At 42.4% G+C, this 19,226-nt stretch overlaps 1 protein-coding gene across 1 annotated transcript in view; it reads right to left on the bottom strand.

Moving 5' to 3' along the window:
- Positions 1-19,226, bottom strand: part of LRRIQ3 (leucine rich repeats and IQ motif containing 3) — a 50,453-nt gene that overhangs the window by 18,754 nt on the left and 12,473 nt on the right. The window contains exons 4-5 of the mRNA XM_066624586.1: positions 7,476-7,644; positions 1,306-1,441 (exon numbers count right to left, since the gene is read on the bottom strand). Coding sequence (XP_066480683.1) covers positions 1,306-1,441; positions 7,476-7,644 — 305 coding nt within the window. The remainder of the gene's footprint in view (positions 1-1,305; positions 1,442-7,475; positions 7,645-19,226) is intronic.

Below are 19,226 nucleotides of genomic sequence, written 5' to 3'. Positions count from 1 at the left end.
AGAAGGGGCATGAACAGGTGGAGAGGAGGACAGATCCGAGGCTGGGAAGGGGAGGGATTGGCAGCAGCAGGGCTGCTGATATCCTATTCCTGTTCCTGGTCTCAGTCCCCCAACTTGGGTCCACTCAGATTTGCACCAGCAAAATTGCAGGCACAGGTCTAAGTAGACCCAGTGGGCCAACACAGGGTTACCCCGGGACAAGGGAACAAATCTGAGGAAGCCTCCAGGGCCTGAAATTCCCCTACAGGATACAGCACATGCCCTGTTGGCCCAACTGCATCATCATATGGGAAGTTATGTTGGGTGTTAGTCTCCCTACATTAGTGAATGCCCCAGCAGTGTCTTTTCTAGTGACTGCCTGCTGGTGTTCTTTTGCATCTTTTTAGATTGTGAGCCCTTTTGGGACAGGGAGCTATTAGTTATTTGTTTAGTATTTCTCTGTAAACCACTTTGTGAACTTTCTGTTGAAAAGCGGTATATAAATACTGTTAACAACAACAACAACAACAACAACAACAACAACAACAACACGGTTATCCTCTACCTCAAGATTCTCCTTTTACACTTCCTGGAAGTCATTTGATTCTATTACCAAGGAACCTTTCTTCCTCTGAAAGTGCTATGACAGCTAAGAATTGAATCTGTTTTTAGATTAAAGAACAGGATGCATACTATACAATTATTTATCCATAACACTGTATGGTTAAACATTTGTGGGAGAAACATATAGTATTAAATCAAAAGAAAGAGGAGGTGAATAATACTAATACAATTATTAGAAATCAAAGGCTAAAGCTGTCCACAACTGTGTATGTGAACTATAGAAATATCATAAATATGTATGAGAACTATGAGAACTGTCATAAATTTTATGAGAACCATCAGAAATAACATGCCTCCTAAAATATTTCTAGGAGTTTCATCTGCTAGGTGACTAACAGCCCAAAAATATGCTGTCACAAAATTGACAGCACGCGGAGCACTCAGTCAATCGCCATTTTGGGAGCGCTGCCACAAGAGGCAGCAGCACTTCCCGTTTGTCACCAGACCTGTCCCTGCCCCTTCCTTCTCTTCGGACTCGTGTCAGCTACAGACCTGATGCAATTCCAAGGAGAACCACTGCGAAGTGGGAGGCTTATGGAGGAGTGAGGAGATTTAAATTCCCCTTCTCCTCGGAAGCCTTCCAATCCCCCTCCCCACTGGGTACAGCTCCTTTTTGGTGTGGCTCCACTAGGACAGGACTCGGCTCTAAGTAAGGTGATTTTTAATCCTTGCTTTGCATTACAGAAGCGATATGTTACTAACCCTTCCTTGGTGATCTTTTCGATTCCTTTGGTTTCACCTTTTTCTTTTCTTCCAATTTGAGAATTGCTGAAAGAAGGGGAAGTTTTAATCTTCTCAGGTATAAATGAAGCTCCTGAAGGTCTTTCATGTCTGTAAGCTGTTAAAATAAACATCTTGAGCATCAGAGTTGTCACTATATCAATATATCAACATTCTTTTTATCAGTAACTAAAACTTGCTATAGATTTTTACCAGTACTATAGTTTCATGTCAGTCGCATAGCTAGGTCACTTGAAACCTGTGACCCATACATTTTTGACACTCCCCCCCCATACCACAAAATTATTTATTTAACGAATTTATTTTTTCCCCCCATTTTTATATCACCCTCCCTCTAAGGAGCTCAGGTGGCGTGCATGGTTCCTCCCCTACTTTTGTCTCACAACAACGCTGTGAGGTAGGGCAGGCTGAGAGATAGCAATAGCCATGACATGAAATTAATAGTAATAATGGCCAGAAAATAAATGCAGTGAATATTTCCCCACAAGCAATGGATGAGTATCAATGCCCTCCCTTGCTATTGCTCCCCTGCACATTGTACTCAGTGACATACTGCCTCTGCATCTGGAGGCTCAATGTAGCCATCATGGTTAAGAACCACAGATAGATTACAGTCCTTCTGAATGTTTAGAATCAACTTTAAAAGTAATCTAAACCAGTGACCAACAATACCCAACCTTCCCACCAGTGGCATCACTATGGTTGGTGTCACCCAGTCTGGTAACTCATGGTGTCACCCCCATTAACTTTATTTATTTTACTATAGAATGTTTCAGTAACCAACAATTTAATGACACTCACACAACTGAAGAGAAGTTCAAGTATTAGCTCTGATACATGGAAAGGGGAGCTGACTCATAGTAACATCTTATTGATTCCATACTGTGTCATAATAGGACCTTGTTAGGTCTCAGAACACTCAGTCTCATTGGCCAGTTTTGAGTTAAAGAAATCCACTTTTTTGCTGCGTAAAACAGTTGTATTTTTTTTTCTGGTGTTTTGGCCATAATTCTTGATAGAACAGAGATATTTCACTTTGGTTTGTTTCATTGCATTCTGCTATAATTACACATTGATTTATTTAAAACATGATGATATTCTTAAGAACTACGATTTTCACCATTTTAGTCACTACTAGTGACACCCCCTGAGGGTGGCACCTGGAGCGGCTGGCCTCCTGCCCTCCACTAGCTATGCCACTGTTTCATGTAATGATGCAGTAAAAATTATGCTAATTCATCTTTTCTTCATTTTCATGCTTTTCTTGAAGAATTATTTGTGTCTCTAGGCAGCATCCATATTTGCATGGTTGAGTGAATACTTGTTCCAACCTCACACCTCTATTTTCCTTGAATAAATTCCAGCTTTTAGATTAAACAACCCCTTCACTCATCATCAGTTACACCAAGATGCATTTCTTTGCAGCTTGGAGATGACAAGGGCACCTTAGCTTTATCTGTGCAAACAAACAAGAAACCCTCTCAGTGATCTTATATAATCCTTAAAGCATTTCAAATGACTAGAGTTATAAGCAAATACAGAGCTCTGCTTATGGAAAGACATGTTTAGGATAGAGAACTGTCCTACTTAAAACCAGATATTTAAACCTAATTATTTAAGGAGAGATTTTATCTTGTGGACAGGAGATAGTTTCAGAAAAGTCTGCATTGTGTGGCAGGTGATGGATTAATTTCAGTTAGATTTCATTACCATTAAATTAATCTTTTATTTGCAATTACATGAATGCTTGCTAACAACAGCTAATATTATAATACCATTGTATAAATCAATGGTAAGGTCACACCTCAAAAAGGATAAAGTGGAAATGGAAAAAGTGCAAAAGAGAGCAACCAAAATGATTACTGGGCTGAGGCACCTCCCTTACGAGGAAATGCTACAGGATTTGGGGTTCTTCAGTCTAGAAAAAAGACACGTGAGGTGGGATACGATTGAGACACACAAAATTATGCAGGGGATGAATAGAGAGATGCTCTTTTCCCTCCCACACAACACTAGAACCAGGGGACATCTGCTAAAATTGAGTGTTGGGAGACTTAGGACAGACAAGATAAAATATTTCTTTACTCAGTGTATAGTTAGTCTGTGGAACTCCTTGCCACAGGATGTGGAGATGGCATTTGGCCTAGATGCCTTTAAAAGAGGATTGGACAAATTTCTGGAGAAGTTCATTATGGGTTACAAGTCATAGTAGGCATGTGCAAGCTCTTGGTTTTAGAGGCAGGCTGCATCTGATTGCCAGATGCAGGGGAGGGCACTAGGATCCTGGTTGTGTCTGTTGTCATGTGTGCTCCCTGGGGCATTTGGTGGGCCACTGTGAGATACAGGAAGCTGGACTAGATGGGCCTTTGGCCTGAACCAGCGGGGCTCTTCTTATGTGTAATGTGCAACCTCCTGATTTTAGAAGTGGGCTATATCAGAATGCCAGATGCAAGGGAGGGCACCAGGATGCAGGTCACTTTTTGTCTTGTGTGCTCCCAGAGGCATTTGTGGGCCACTGTGAGATACAGGAAGCTGGACTAGATGGGCCTATGGCCTGATCCAGTGGGATTTTTCTTATGTTGTTAATTTAGATATGAGAGCCTGTATGGATATTTGCTAAGAATTCAGCTTGCATTCACAGAAGCAGTATAGTGAATAGCAAATGACAGTACTTTTCTATTACTCTTATGTTACATTCATGTTCAAATACAACCTCCCAAATCGTCAAAGGATGTTGTTGTGTCTATAAATCTTATGTGCACCACAAAGTTTAATCCCAGTTCAATGAAGGAAATATACATGCAGAAGCAGTTTTTCTGCAGCAGATTTTCTACAGAGTGGAAGCCACATGGAATGAAAGACAACACAAAAGAAATATGAAATTTGAAAGGGTATAATTTCAAGTCAGCTGATTTTAGTAATTTTGCAGTAGTTGTCATTTCCAGGTAAAGCAGCAACAGAAACTAGCTATATAATTTGCCTTGCTTCTTGCCAATTAATTATCGTTCCTGTTGAACATGTCTTATCGTGAACCATAGATTTCAAAACTGTGGGCAGGGAACATTTTCATTTTTTATTTTTGTATGGCGCCTAGTTATTTCAGTTAGATGATTCAAAAATAATAAATAATGCAAATATGTAGTACAGCAATAACCCTAACAATAGATGCTTGGTGCTTCAACTTAAGTCAATTAACAGAGGAAATAGGAGTTTTTACTGGGGCATGCTTATAATTAGGGGAAACTATCCTTAGTGTTTAGTGGGGAAAAGTTGAAAAAAGGAAAGTAAAATTATTAATGGAATCTCGTAGAGGCATATTTCTGTATTGCATACATGCATACATATTGGAACCACAGGCCTCGATCACTAGGAGAGGCAGCAGATGTTGCCCACCCCAGTTGAAGCCATTTCATGTCAATTTAATATATATCATTGCAATTTCTAGTGATGAACAATTTTTTTTTATTCTGTTATATTCAAAGTGACACAGATTGCAGCCAAATAGCTTTAATAATGTTTGCTGTTCGTTCTGGATATAATTTAGATACATCAGTGCAGAAACCCATTACACTAGTTTCTGCAAACAGACTGCCAGCTAAAAGTATTATTTCAGATCAGCAAAATAATAAAAAAAATCAATTAAGACTTAAAAAAATTATACAAAAATACTTGAATATGCTTTTTAAGATTCCAGTTTATATGATTGCATCTGTTAGTTCAAACTCTCATTTTGTCAATTTATTTTATAAAGCATTTTTATTTCTTTTCAGGCTGCTACACTGATTACCAAACATCAGCAGATTCTGTAGAAGTTTTTCACAAAGTGTACATATTCACAAAGAGTTCATATTCATATGCATAACAAGTTGTATACAAATAAACAGCCCAATCCTACCTAAGTTCTCCCACACCAAGACAGCAGCACCAGTGCAGTTTGTGCAACATCCTGTTGAAGAATTTAGCAGCTGGAAAGTCTCCTCAGGGTAAGGGGACATTCATCTCCTTGCGCCAGGGAAAGCCCCAGCCTGTGCAACAGGTTTATTTGGACCTATGCCATCTAAATTACTGGCACAAGTCCAAGTTGATCCTTGCTAGCAGATCAGGCCAGGAAGGGGGATGGGATATAGTGCACACAATCTTTTATACACCTGGGAATAGGTCCCACTGAACATAATGGACTTAATTCTGCGTAAACATGCATGACTGTGCTATGAGTCTTTGGGCGTGATTAATGGAACTGGTTTCTAAGGAGCTTCTTCCAAGTTCAAATCCTCTTTAAAATACCCTGAGTGAGGTGGAAGCTCAGCTCCCCTTCTCTACTTAAAGGATCATAGTGGGATGGAAGCTCTTAGGGTATAGGCCAGAGGGCAGGCAAAGGAGAACTGAAAGAATCACCTTCTCGGTTGAAAGAAGTTTGAGAAAGAGAATTTAAGGGTGGTTCTGCAGTGGAACAGATTGCCAAGGGAGGTGGTATATTCTCCCTCACTGTTAATCTTCAAGCAGAAGCTCAACAGACACCTGCTGTAGGAGAATTTCCTGCTACAGACAGGGGATTGGACTAGATGACCTTGTGGATCCCTTCCCACACTACGATTCTATGAACACAGGATTATGGGCCCAATCCTATCCCAGTTTCCAGCACCGGGGGAAGCCACAATGCATACCTTGAGGAGGCCTCCAAGACTGCCTCCCCAACACAGGAAGCAGCGCATACCCAATAGGCACAGCAGCACTGGCACTATAAAATTGATTTGGATTGGGCCCTACGTCCACTACAAAACTCCAGGCCACACCTGGAGTACTGTGTCCAGTTCTGGTCGCCGCATCTCAAAAAAGACATAGTGGAAATGGAAAAGGTGCAAAAGAGAGCGACTAAGATGATTACGGGGCTGGGGCACCTTCCTTATGAGGAAAGGCTACGGCGTTTGGGCCTCTTCAGCCTAGAAAAGAGACGCTTGAGGGGGGACATGATTGAGACATACAAAATTATGCAGGGAATGGACAGAGTGGATAGGGAGATGCTCTTTACACTCTCACATAATACCAGAACCAGGGGACATCCACTAAAATTGAGTGTTGGGCAGGTTAGGACAGACAAAAGAAAATATTTCTTTACTCAGCGTGTGGTCGGTCTGTGGAACTCCTTGCCACAGGATGTGGTGCTGGCGTCTAGCCTGGACGCCTTTAAAAGGGGATTGGACGAGTTTCTGGAGGAAAAATCCATTATGGGGTACAAGCCATGATGTGTATGCGCAACCTCCTGATTTTAGAAATGGGTTAAGTCAGAATGCCAGATGTAGGGGAGGGCACCAGGATGAGGTCTCTTGTTATCTGGTGTGCTCCCTGGGGCATTTGGTGGGCCGCTGTGAGATACAGGAAGCTGGACTAGATGGGCCTATGGCCTGATCCAGTGGGGCTGTTCTTATGTTCTATGTATGGGCAAAGTCTAATCTGTCATTTACTTCAATTCCTTCTGTTAGAGAAGGTGTGTTAAGCACCCTCCTTTGTTGCAGAAAGGATCACTGTGGGGAGAAAAAGATTGGGATCTGAGGACTACACCACAGAATGATAATCCTCACTGCCCAATTTTCCCTCCCCTCATTGTGATCGTTTTAATGGAGAAGGGGTGATATTTTCATTGGCATAAGATCTTCAGTAAAGGAAGAACCCAATTTCCTCTCCCAACTTGGTATGTTTTTGCAGGCGAAGAGAAGTTCAGTTCTCTTTCATCTCCAAAGCATAGTTGAGGGGAAGAGGGGAGAAAATTAATCACATCATGCAATGTAAATTAAATACTGTATGTGGGTTGAGGAGTTGTGAACATATATGTGAACACAGTGGGACTTCCAATTAAAAGTTTATGACCAGAAGTATTTTAAATCAGACGAAAAATTAAGTTTCACAAGATTCTGCTGGAAATTCTATCATTTAGCATTTTTCCCATATAACTGACTTAGGAATATAAGATATTAAATACTGAGAACAAACTTTTTTCCCAATGTATGGTTTTTATGTTTTTCCTTAGTTCACAGAATAATTCTTGCTGGTATATGCAGAAGCAGAGCGGGGTGGGTGGAGTGGTAAGTACAGCACGCACCATGTAAGTGCCCCTCCCGCCAATACACACTTACTTGGATCCCAGATATAACTGTTTTAACCTCAGAGTGCTCTTCAGGCTTAATGATGTGATACTTTGAGCTTTTTCTCTCACATGTTGAATCTGTGAGTCCATCATAAATCCCCTTTATTCTCTCTGCGATGAAACGGTTGTGTTGCAAAACTTCACGTATTGGAATAATGCTATAAAAACAAAAGTTTAGCTATTTTATTTCAAGAAGGTAAAAATGGATCAGTATTCACTAAGCTCAAAGCCATGATGGAATGCTTTTTAACTAGGGCAGGGGTGGGCAAACTTTCAACTTTAGGAATCCTGGACCTTTAACAATTTAATAGAAGAGGAAATTTCAGCTGGTGCAGCTTGTCATCATGCAGATGAGAAGCTGCACCTGCTGAAATTCTCTCTCCTACACAAAGGTCCAGGATCCCTAAAGTTGAAAGTTTGCCCACCCCTGAACTAGGTTATTAGTAGTATTAGTAGTGGTACTTCATAGGACGGTAAGTGACGTGGTCCCACTTTCATGGGGACCATGTGGTACTGCTCCAACTGGGCCAACCCTGCTGGGAGTGAACTGGGTTGGTGCACTGATGGGGAAAAAGTGACTGCAACAACCTGGCCTTTCGAAAGATGTCGGTTTCCGGAACAGGGGTGCAGAAAGAAGCCCCAACTACGAAGCAAGCTTCTGTGCACCTGATACAGGAGATATTTGCAGAGCGCACATACACACACAGAAAAGTTCTTCTGTAATGTAAACATCCATTTTTGTATACCTCTTTGGTCCTCACAATCTTTTGTATATATTTTCCAAAATGAACAAACAAGAAAACATTGAAATGTAGGGATTTGCCACAGGAAATGCACTCTTTGCCACAGGATGTGGTGATGGTGACTGGACTGGACGCCTTTAAAAGGGGATTGGACAAGTTTCTGGAGGAAAAATCCAAGCCATGATGTGTACAAGCCATGATGTGTATGCGCAACCTCCTGATTTTAGAAATGGGCTATGTCAGATGCAAGGGAGGGCACCAGGATGCAGGGCTCTTGTTCTCAGGTATACTCCCTGGGGCATTTGGTGGGGCCACTGTGAGATACAGGAAGCTGGACTAGATGGGCCTATGGCCTGATCCAGTGGGGCTGTTCTTATGTTCTTATGATTTTTGATATTTATCTTGATTTCAGACAATTGTCTGTTTCTTAAATGTTTCTACTAGCTAGACCAGGGGTGGCCGAAGCATCATTCCTATATTAATGAAACATAAAAACCATAAAAAGTTACAACAAAAATTTTATTGATGAAATATTGAGAACAAACTTTTTTAAAAAATTTGCACAATATTTAATGTATTTTTATCTCATTCTTCATCATCACAAAACTATGACACAGGCCACTTAGAATGCTATCCCATATTTCCTATAAGTAAGCCCCACTGAACACACAAAAACTTACTTCTGAGTAAAACTTGGAAAGGCCTGATCTGTAAATTGCTATACTGGCCTTGTTATTGTATTTGGCTATAAATTATGTATGGCTAACAACCCAATCCTATCCCCCCCACCATATCTAGTGGAGAGAGGCACAGCAGGAGACTTCAGAGGGAAAGAGGATTTAAATCCCCTTACCCCTCCATAAGCCTCCTGCTCCACAATGGGTCTCCTCATACCCGCACCAGTTCTGTAGCTGGAGTGAGGTGAGAAAGGGGGCAGGGAGACTGCTGCCAGAGGGGATAGGACCCAGTGCACACCATCATCACTGGATTCACCCCTCCCACAGCTCCAGTGGGTGGCCAATTGTCCAGCGATGCATGTGGGATGCCTCCTTTCTTCCTATTGGAGCTCCAGCAGCAAGCTATGTAACATTTTACAGCAGCTTTTCAGCAGCCAGCACTGGCAGAACATGCATTCTGCCAACAGGGCAGCTGGGCAGTAAAGTGGAAATCCCTTATACCCTTAACTGGGAGTAAGCCCCACTTAAGTTAATGGGACTAACATCTGAGTACACACAATTGGATTACGCTGTAAGGCATTGAAGCATAACTCCTGAAAAGGGTCCAGCTCAGGGATGTCAAACTCATTCCAAAGAGAGGGCCGAAGTTAGCATTCATGGCACTTTGTAAGGGTCAGAAGTGACATCATTAAGCAGAAAGTGACATCATTAAGCATTTGACGGTCAGAAATGAGTACTTTGTTTTGACACAGAAACTCATTAGCTGCAAATGACAGAAGAGAAAATGTGCAAATCGTGTACATATTTTCAAGATATGAGAGAGCCCAATTATCAAACTGAGAGAGCCCAATTATAATGGGGGCCTAGATAAATTGCTTCCAGGGGCCACATTCAGCCTTAGGGCCTTATGCTTAACAACCCTGGTCTAGCTAGCAGAAACATTTAAGAAACAGGCAATTGTCTGAAATCAAGATAAATATCAAAAATCCCTACATTCAAACTTAGCTTCCACTGTAAGATAAATTTCCTCCTCGCACACCACACCAGGAAACAGACTAAGCCCCAAATCACATACTCGTTTCCTATCAGTCAAGTTGCACTGCACTGTGGGGCAAAACACTGCACTAAACCCCAGGCCCTCACAGTCCAACGTGTGCTGGTTTCCCCAAACTTACTGAACCAAACTGTGACACTAAGGTATGCTGGAACCACATATGACCTCCCACAGGCATACAAAAAGACAACTACTTACAGCTCTCTGTAACCACTAGCCACCTGCTCATATGCCCAGACTAGGGATCTATGTACTGAACAGCAAAGTTGTTGTGTGTCTGTGAAGGGAAAAAAAAATATAGCTCCCCATATCCTGCCTGTCCCAATCATGTGCTTAGATCAGGGTGTAGGAAATGGCAAGCATGAGATTGGTTGAAAATCTATGGAATGGGTTGCCTATTATAATGAAATGGAATTTCCAAACCACATCTAAAATGAAGTAAATTTTGCATCATTTTTACAATAGAATAAAGCTTAGAAACAATGATTTTTTTTAAAAGCGCATAAAATCTGAGCTCTGTAAAATAAATGTAGGTAAACCTTAGGCAAAACAGTCTGAAAGTGATATTCACAGTTCAAGGAAGCCCATGCTAGCCATGGTAATTACTTAACAAGCACGAAGAGGAAACTTTTGGCAAAGTTTTTTTTTTTTTTTCCAAAAAACTGGAAGTGACATTCAAAGGCCTTCAGGAGGCCTCAGAACACCCTCTGCCCTCCAGACATGAGGGGGCAGGACCCCACGGAGTCCTGCCCCTGGTAACCCCCCTCAGGTATGCAACTGAGGGTTAACAGGAAACTGAGAGGTTAAGTTCTTCTCAACCTGGCTGTTCAGCCTTTTCCACCCCTTCAATTGTCTTTTATCCATTTTGCCGCAGTGATACTGGCATGGAATGAGAGGGCCAACAGCAGATCAGCCACTGTGCTGGAGTGACCTCCTATAGAAAGGTAAACCAGAGAACAAGTAACAAGCTTATTCTGAAAAGATTGCTTTTACTACAGAACATTACATCCCCATGGAAAATGAACATGCCTCATTTAGGGCATGAATTTTGCTAGAATTCAAACAGCTAGAATTTTGCTGACCTTTTCGATAAAGGAATGCTATCATTTAAGCCACTTGCCAAAATTGGAAGGTACAAAGCAAATAAATAAATCCATCTGAATTATTTTTGGACTGAGTCATGTACACATGCAGGCCTATGCACTAAGCAGCACGTGGGGTGAGGATAGCTGCTTTTGCAGTTGTCACACATGTTCAGTGTAAACTGGATTGTGGATATGAAACACTGTGCTGACACATGAAGCTGAGTCCTTACAGAAGAAGATTCTTTGGAGGCTGCCACCATTTTGTAGAGTACATTAGGCAAAGTGCAGCTGACCAGAAAAAGAGCAGGATCTACTTCCCTTGACATGCAAAAATCATCAAGTAAAGTGTTGAATGGCATGGAAATAAGATTTATCAATCACTGGTGTAGGTAGATCAAGCTGCAGTTAAAACTAAAGGAGCAGGGTCAAGAAAAAAAGTAAACACAATAGTATGACTCTCTCAAGCGTCATGTGTGCAAGTCAACGAAGCCAGAGTAGAACTTAAGACTTCCCTTAGTGAAACTGGTGCTCTCAATCTTGCTGCAAGCAACTTCTCAGGCACACACTTTCTTTGGGGATGGGGCTAACCTAGATGTTGAAGCTAAAGTGCCAGATATCAGATTCACCAAAATGCACTGACATTCACCTGACAAAGAAAAGGCACTCTGCACATGCTCAGAAGCACTTGTGTGCCAGAAGTTTTGTAACCAAAAACTGACAATTATTATTATTATTATTATTATTATTATTATTATTATTATTAACAGTAATGGTATTAATTAACAGTATTTATATACTGCTTTTCAACTAAAAGTTCACAAAGTGGTTTACAGAGAAAATCAAATAACTAAATGGCTCTCTGTCCCAAAAGGGTTCACAATCTAAAAAGATGCAAATGAATACCAGTAGACAGCCACTAGAACAGACAGTGCTGGGGTGAGGTGGGCCAGTTATTCTCCCCCTGCTAAAAAAGGAGCACCCACTTGAAAAAGTGCCTCTTACCCAATTAGCAGGGGTTAATTCTAGCTTTGTTTCAGAATTCTCCCATAACTATAGCAGTTCAATCTCATTGATTAATTGAGATTGGGTGTTGTTGTTGTTTTGTTTTTTTAATCTGCAATTAAAATTTCATTTCACTCATCTATCAATTAAATCTATTAAAGCTTACAGCCCAAATAAATATAGACACTGGAATTTTGGGTATACAATAGATACATAGGAATAGCTCGCACTGCTCTTCATACTGCTGTCTTTTGAATGAATGTGACATTTGCGACTGCATTAGTTAGCAGACTCTTGAGAGGACAAGAGTTACTATAGCATAGTGGAACCAATATTGCAATCCTATGCATGCCCTACCCAGTTCAATTGGTCTGACTCCCAAATAACTGTGAAAAACATTTGCAATATAAGAAAGCAAGTTATAAATCAGGAGTCACCAGGTCAAATCTTATCTCTATCATGAACTCATTAAGGCCCAAATTCTAACCAACTTTCCAACACTGGCATAGCGGTGCCAATGGGACATGTGCTGCATCCTGCAGTTGGGTGGCACTCACGGAGGCCTCCTCCAAGAAAGGGAATATTTGTTCCTTTACCTCAGAGCTGCATTGCCCTTATGTCAGTGCTGGAAAGTGGGTTAGGATTGCGCCCTTAGAGGCATTAGGCAAACCAAACTTTCTCAGCATCAGCCTCCTTCTCTAAATAATACTAATCACAAGGGTATTTTAAGGACAACTGAGATCTTGAACACTTTGAACTCTCTAAATGCTATATATAAATACTGAATATTATTTGTAGTCATCAAATTTGCTTTTAGCTAATGTGACATAGATTTGAGCACTTATGCCTGCATTTGCCCTGATGGATGCCAAGATGTACAATGAAATCAATTTTAAAACTGTCATTTTCAATCTCTGTTTATTTAACCTTAGACCAAGGTTAGCTCTTCTCTAAATAAATCTCTATTTATTTAATCTTAGCCTAAGGCCTCAGAACACCTTCCTGAGGAGGGGGGCAGTTGTGAGTGAGGGGGGGCAGGACTCCAAGGAGTGCCACCTGGGGTCCTGTGACCCCTCCCCCCAGCTATGCAACTGGAGGTTAACAGACAGAAGAGAGGTTAAGTTCTTGGGGGTTAGTAGGAGGCACAGTGGTTAAGGTACGGAAATTACCACTGTTAGGAGTGGTAACAGTAATTTTTACATAGAGAAACTACAGGTGGAGCCTCGTTATTCGTGCGGGTTCCGTTCCTGGAACCCACGCAAATACTAAACCAAATCATGCAAAATTTGGGTCCACCCAGCTCTGAACATGACCGGAGCTTTCCCCCGGTTGCTTCCGGAGCTGTTCTGAGGGAAATGGCCTCCGGATGTCCTAGAAGGTGCCCTTCTAAGACCTCTGGAGGCCTTTCCAAGGCCCGTGGAGGCTGCGCGTGGCCTCTGTGGGTCTCAGAAAGGCCTCTGAAAGACTCAGAGGCCGGTTCTCTGGAGGAGACTGCAGCTGTGCTCCAGTCGCTTCCAGAAGGCTCAAGTGGGGCCAAGTCTGGCTCCTCACAGGTCCTAGGGACCCACATTGAGTCAGATTCTCAGTTAAAAATATCGCGAATAAAGAGGCTCTGCCTGTAATTTCTGAAAGGGTCCTAATAACCTAACAGTTAGGTATCCTTTTGCCACTTTCTGGCAACCCAACTGCAGCAAATAGACACTGACTATATTACTAGATCCATTGTACATCTTGGAAAGCTACTTCTGAAAAAAATGGTGCATTTTATAAGCTATGCAATTACTATATATTTGTAAGCAAACCGTATATAACAAATTATCACTGTCATCTTAAAACATTTGTGCTGGTACATATGCTTTCAAAATCCCTGTAATATCTGTACCATATCGCAGCTTCAAACAGACATGAGTGCTCCAGTCTGTGTTCCGTATTCCTATTAAACTTTTCAAGAGCGCAAGGGGTGGCTGAAGATGCACAGCATGGGGCCAACATGTAAAGACATGCCTTTCACATTTCCTATTCTGGGCACTTCCTCTCCAAAATACATTCAATTCAGGGAGGGTGTGCTTTGCAGTCATTTTATTAACTGGAAAAAAGGGAAATTGTCACTTCCCCAAAGAAAACTTGACCTGTCTGCCAAAATGATCCAGTGCCTGTCACTCTTCATTTGGATAATAGCTTGACAAGATTATCCTTCAAATATTTTTTTTTTACTTTTCTTGACAAATGGTTGTGTGCATCAAAATTAGGATGGCTGTCAGCATGCACCCTTCTTTTAAGCAACAAAGTATGTAGATACAGAGGTAGCAGCACTATGTTCTCTCTGGTGTGCTTTGCAATCAGCCGCACTGTCTCACTACACGACACAAATCACTGGCATCTCATTACCCACCGCCAACAGTAGCCATGATTCAGCCACCACTGCTTTTGCTCTCTCTCTCTCTCTCCCTCTTCCCAATGCAGCACTTCTCTACCAAAACTATTGCATCATCACTCCATCATACAGGTGACCCCAAAAGCCCCAAGGTATGATCATAATGTATCCATTAGTTCTCCCTCTTTCTTCCTCCTGGGGTCTGTTGGTTTCAGCATGTGACAAAGTGGGAAGGAAAAGGATGAAAGAGTTTGTTCCTACAGTCCATAGCCTTACTGAGGACTTCCTCATCTTTCACTGTATTAAAACACTAAAAAAAGGTGCACTTGAGCTACTCAAAAAAGCTATATTCAGCTCCTGAACCAGTTGGGCTGCCCCAGTCCTATACAAATGACCAGTCAACCCAACACGGTATGAGATTCATTGATCTAAACTGACAACCTTCCTATTGCTACTCAGCACATGACGCCGGAATTGATGGAGAGTGTTTTGACAGATGTGGTTTGCTTGCCTGCTGAATGCTTCACAGAGCACCATCTGTGTGCAAATAATACAAAGGCACAAGTCAGTGCTTTTCATCTTAGAAATTATGATGCTAAGCATGAATTTAACATCATCTGGTGTGGGGTACAGTTCACTCACTACATGAATGCCGAATACCTGGGAGAATATGCTTTCCTTCAGATATTGTGCCTAAAAGTCCACAACAAACTTTAACATCTGTAACACAACATCTTAGTTGAGTCACTCTCTTCACCTTGGCATGAGGACTGGTATGCTTTCACAACAATAAAGTCCACAGGTTTTTAGGGTATACAATACTCCCCGCCATGAATATCAATGCATACATTTCTGGTAAGACTCCAAAACTACTGTTTTGAAGCATGTTATATTTTAAGAGCGCAATCCTAACTCACTTTCCAGCACCGACATACGAGCAATGCAACTCCAAGCTAAGGAAACAAACAATCATTTGCTTTGAGGAGGCCTCTGTGAGTGCCACCGAACTGCAGGATGCAGCACATGTCCCATTGGCACAGCTACACAAGTGCTGAAAAGTTGGTTAGGATTTGGGCCTAAGAGCGTTACCAGCAAGAGAAGCTTGTGAAAATGTGTGCCAGTTTGTGGAGAGCACTATGTATACAGTCAGCCAAAAACTTTGTCATGGTAGGCGCATACCAAAAGCTGTTTGTAGATCAGTACTAGTCATTTGCAACTCTGAGTATGCTTATGCAACAGAAAACTATGCTTATGGTAGCTCTCTTTGTTTAACCACAAGCTCCTCTAGCCTTCTCTGCCTGTCACCAGGGAAGCTTCAAAATTCTCAAAAGTCAGAACCTGGCTTACACATATCTACTTCTGACATGATTTATGTTGCTTATAGTCACATCATATTGCTTATGGCCACATATGAGAAACTAGTCCTTTTTTTTTTTTTAGGATAAGGACTAAGAGATGAAAAGAATGCTCCTATTTGAAGGAAACTCTACTGGTTTTTTTAGTGACTGACTGCTTGAACCCATGTAGATAGCATTAGATGAATTTACAGTGGTGCCTCGCGTAACGAATGCCCCGCGCACCGAAAAACCCGCATAACGAAAGCGTTTTTGCAATTTTGTCCGGTGACTCGCAAGACGAATTTTCTATGGCCGTGCTTCGCATAACGAATTTTTTTATGACCGTGCTTCACATAACGAATTTTTAAAATTAAAAAGTTGACGTTTTGTGCTTGAAATTTTTGAAATCCTCAGTACAGTATGTATGCCTTTAAAGAGCACTTAATAAACACTTTGTAAACCAAATTTGACTTTGTTCTGACTTTTCTTGCCCATAGGAACGCATTAATTAAATTTCAATGCATTCCTATGGAACAACGCGATTCGCATAATGAAAAATTCGCATAACGAAAGGACTTGCGGAACGGATTAATTTCGTTATGCGAGGCACCACTGTACTCATTACACTATGCATCCTCTGCATCATCAATGGCTTGCTATTAGGAACGTTTGTTATCATTGTGTGAGTAATGTGGTGGCATGCCTGTCACTTCCCCAGGGTATGACACTTGGGGCCACCCCCACCCCCCGCCACCTACTCCAGACACTACTGACAAATAGGAAGTCCCTTTTTGCATTATCTTTGGCCTGATAGAGTAAGCAGTAGGGCTTTTTTCATTTTAATTTCTGTAGAAGAGCCACCATCAAGATGCAGACATCTTTTAAATTTGAATGCAGTAGTGAGTGATACAGTCTGAAATCACACACAAATCTTAGTATGTCTGCTCCAGAGTAAGTTTTACTGAACTCAACAGAACTTACTTCTAGGTAAGGTATAGGATTGCAGCCTGGTATGTCTAGGATTAGGCTGTCTATGCAGAAGAAAGTTCCATTAGCTTCCATGAGGCTTACTCCTAGGAAAGTGCGTACAGGATTGCAGCCTGATCCCAAGGGCTCTATCACTGGCAGTGTGTACATACAGCTGGTTCTGTCACGAATATGCCATAAAGCATGTTCACAGCACCGGGGAGGTGGGAGCACCAGCACTGGGTCAACGCCAGTAAGCGCTGAGCCTCAGTGCCACAAGGCCAGTCAGCCAGTGCTCTACCAGCACCGGCCAGCGGTGAGTATTTTCCAGGTGAGAGGGAGGCAGGGAGTGAGAAGAACTGGGTGTAGGGAGGGCAGAGGAAGGGAAGGAGCAAGCCCAGAATGGGGGCGGAGATGGTGGCAGAGCTTGCTGCCAAATCCTGAACTCCTTCTGAACTGGGCGACCCAACACTGGTTTCTTTGGCTGTGCACCCGCTCAAATACGGGTGCAGAAGCAAAGAGACTCATTGGTTACCCATGCAGCGTTACCCGGAGACCTCAGAGGCAGCCTCAATGCACACAGCATGTAGCAGTCACTGTTTTGGTACCGCTGTTCATCTGGGTGTTGCTGGGTTCAGGATTTGGCTGCCCGTCATGTTCTTTCAAATTCCTTGCATATGTGACATAAAAGGATAAAAATATTGTCAGGGTTGTTTATTTCTAGAATATTATAGAATGCTGCTATTCAACTCTGACAAATTTGTCAAAATGGTCAGTTTTTTTGCGCATATATTAAACAGAGCTTTAGTTGTGGCACATCAGTGTTGATTAATTCTATACCAACTTGTCTTTGATGCCTTGATATGTATTTATAATCTTCTCAGCAGTGTCCTATATATGTTTCATCACATCTAATATCACATGCATGCAAACATCTGAATGACAGCATATTTTCATTAATTAGAGATTATAAAATTGGAAAGCTCGACAAGCTTGTGATAATTAGATGAAATAAACTCTCTGTGATGGGCCTAACCTCTTCAAAGATTTTGATCTTCTGTTGTTTCTTCAGCAACACAATCCAAGCATTTATAATACATGTTTACAACATTCCATGAAGATGTTTAAAGTTCAAATTAGTTCTGGAAGACTGTAAAGATAATGGTATATAAGTTACCAAACTACTGAGCATTTTCTTTTCCAGATAAGTGCTATATCTTTCAACCAAGAATCAGGAGGTTCTAATACTTCAGCAGCAACAAAGAAGAAAAAGGTAGATGCTACAAGAGAAATTTATCAAGAGGACATACCATACCAGAAACACTGGTTTCTGTTATACCTCTAAGGGCACAATCCTAACCTGTGCTGGAGCAGGCAAGCCAGGAGGCTTGCGCTGCATCCAACATAGGTTGGGTGCAGCAGCTCAGCCAGAGGCAAGGGGAAGCTCTTCCCCTTACCCCTGAGTAAGGGCTGTGCAGTCTGGTCAGCCCTTACTCAGGATTTGGGCAGGAGGTCTGGTCTAGAGGGTAGAGCCTCCATTTGCCTGAAGATTAACATCCACAAGGTCGGCAGTTCGAGGCCACCGGCACCGTGCGACCTTGAAGCAGCTGGCAAGCTGCAGCTGAGCTGTTCCATCTGCTCGGAGCGTGGGAGGATGGAGGCCAGAATGTTAAACCAGATCGGAGCGTAACATCTTGAATGTGGTGGTTCTTGAAAGAGAGAACCTTCTTTCAATTTGTAAAAATCCCTGCGTGGATTTAATAAGCCTGCCTGTGTAAACCGCCTTGAATAAAGTCTTGAATAAAGACCAAGAAAGGCGGTATATAAATACTGTATATTATTATTATTATTTATTATTATCTCCTCAGACCTACGCCACCTCCAGAGGTGGCGCAAGTCCAAGGAGTGTGGAGCGGCTGGAAGCCGTTCCATTCTCTCTGGGGACGGGGGCTGGGATCTGGCATAACCACCAGGTCCCAGCCCCACCCCCGGCTCCCGCACACCCATCCCCGGGGCTGCCCATCACCTGCCTTCCCCCCGCCCAGAAACACCCCCTCCCACCCCCTCACACCTACCTTCGCTACTTGTGTCAGCGCAAGTGCGCTGACACAAGCAGTGCCACGGGAGCTGCCGTGGAGGCTGCTGCCTGCCTCTGTGTGTTGGCGCATCTGAATGCACCAACGTGGCTCCCGCCCACAGAGGCGCAAACGTGCCTTATGGCACGTTTGCAACACTCCCGGGTGTCCTATGCCGGTATAAGTGCCAGTTAGGATGGCGCCCTAAGGGTGCAATCCTAACCACTTTCCAGCATTAACATAAGGGCAATGCAGCTCTGAGGTAAGGGAACAAACATTCCCTTACTTTGAAGAGGCCTCCATGAGTACCACCCAACTGCAGGATGCAGCACATGTCCCATTGGCACAGCTATACCACTGCTGGAATTTGGGCCTAAAATATCGTAGGAAGTTGCCAATAACATGTTTCTGGGCCCAGTCCTATCCA

The sequence above is a fragment of the Tiliqua scincoides genome, chromosome 4 (genome assembly GCF_035046505.1).
Source record: "Tiliqua scincoides isolate rTilSci1 chromosome 4, rTilSci1.hap2, whole genome shotgun sequence".
Classification (NCBI taxonomy): Eukaryota; Metazoa; Chordata; class Lepidosauria; order Squamata; family Scincidae; genus Tiliqua; species Tiliqua scincoides.
The sequence above is the reverse complement of the archived record's forward strand: the minus strand, read 5'-3'. Positions and strand labels throughout refer to the sequence as shown.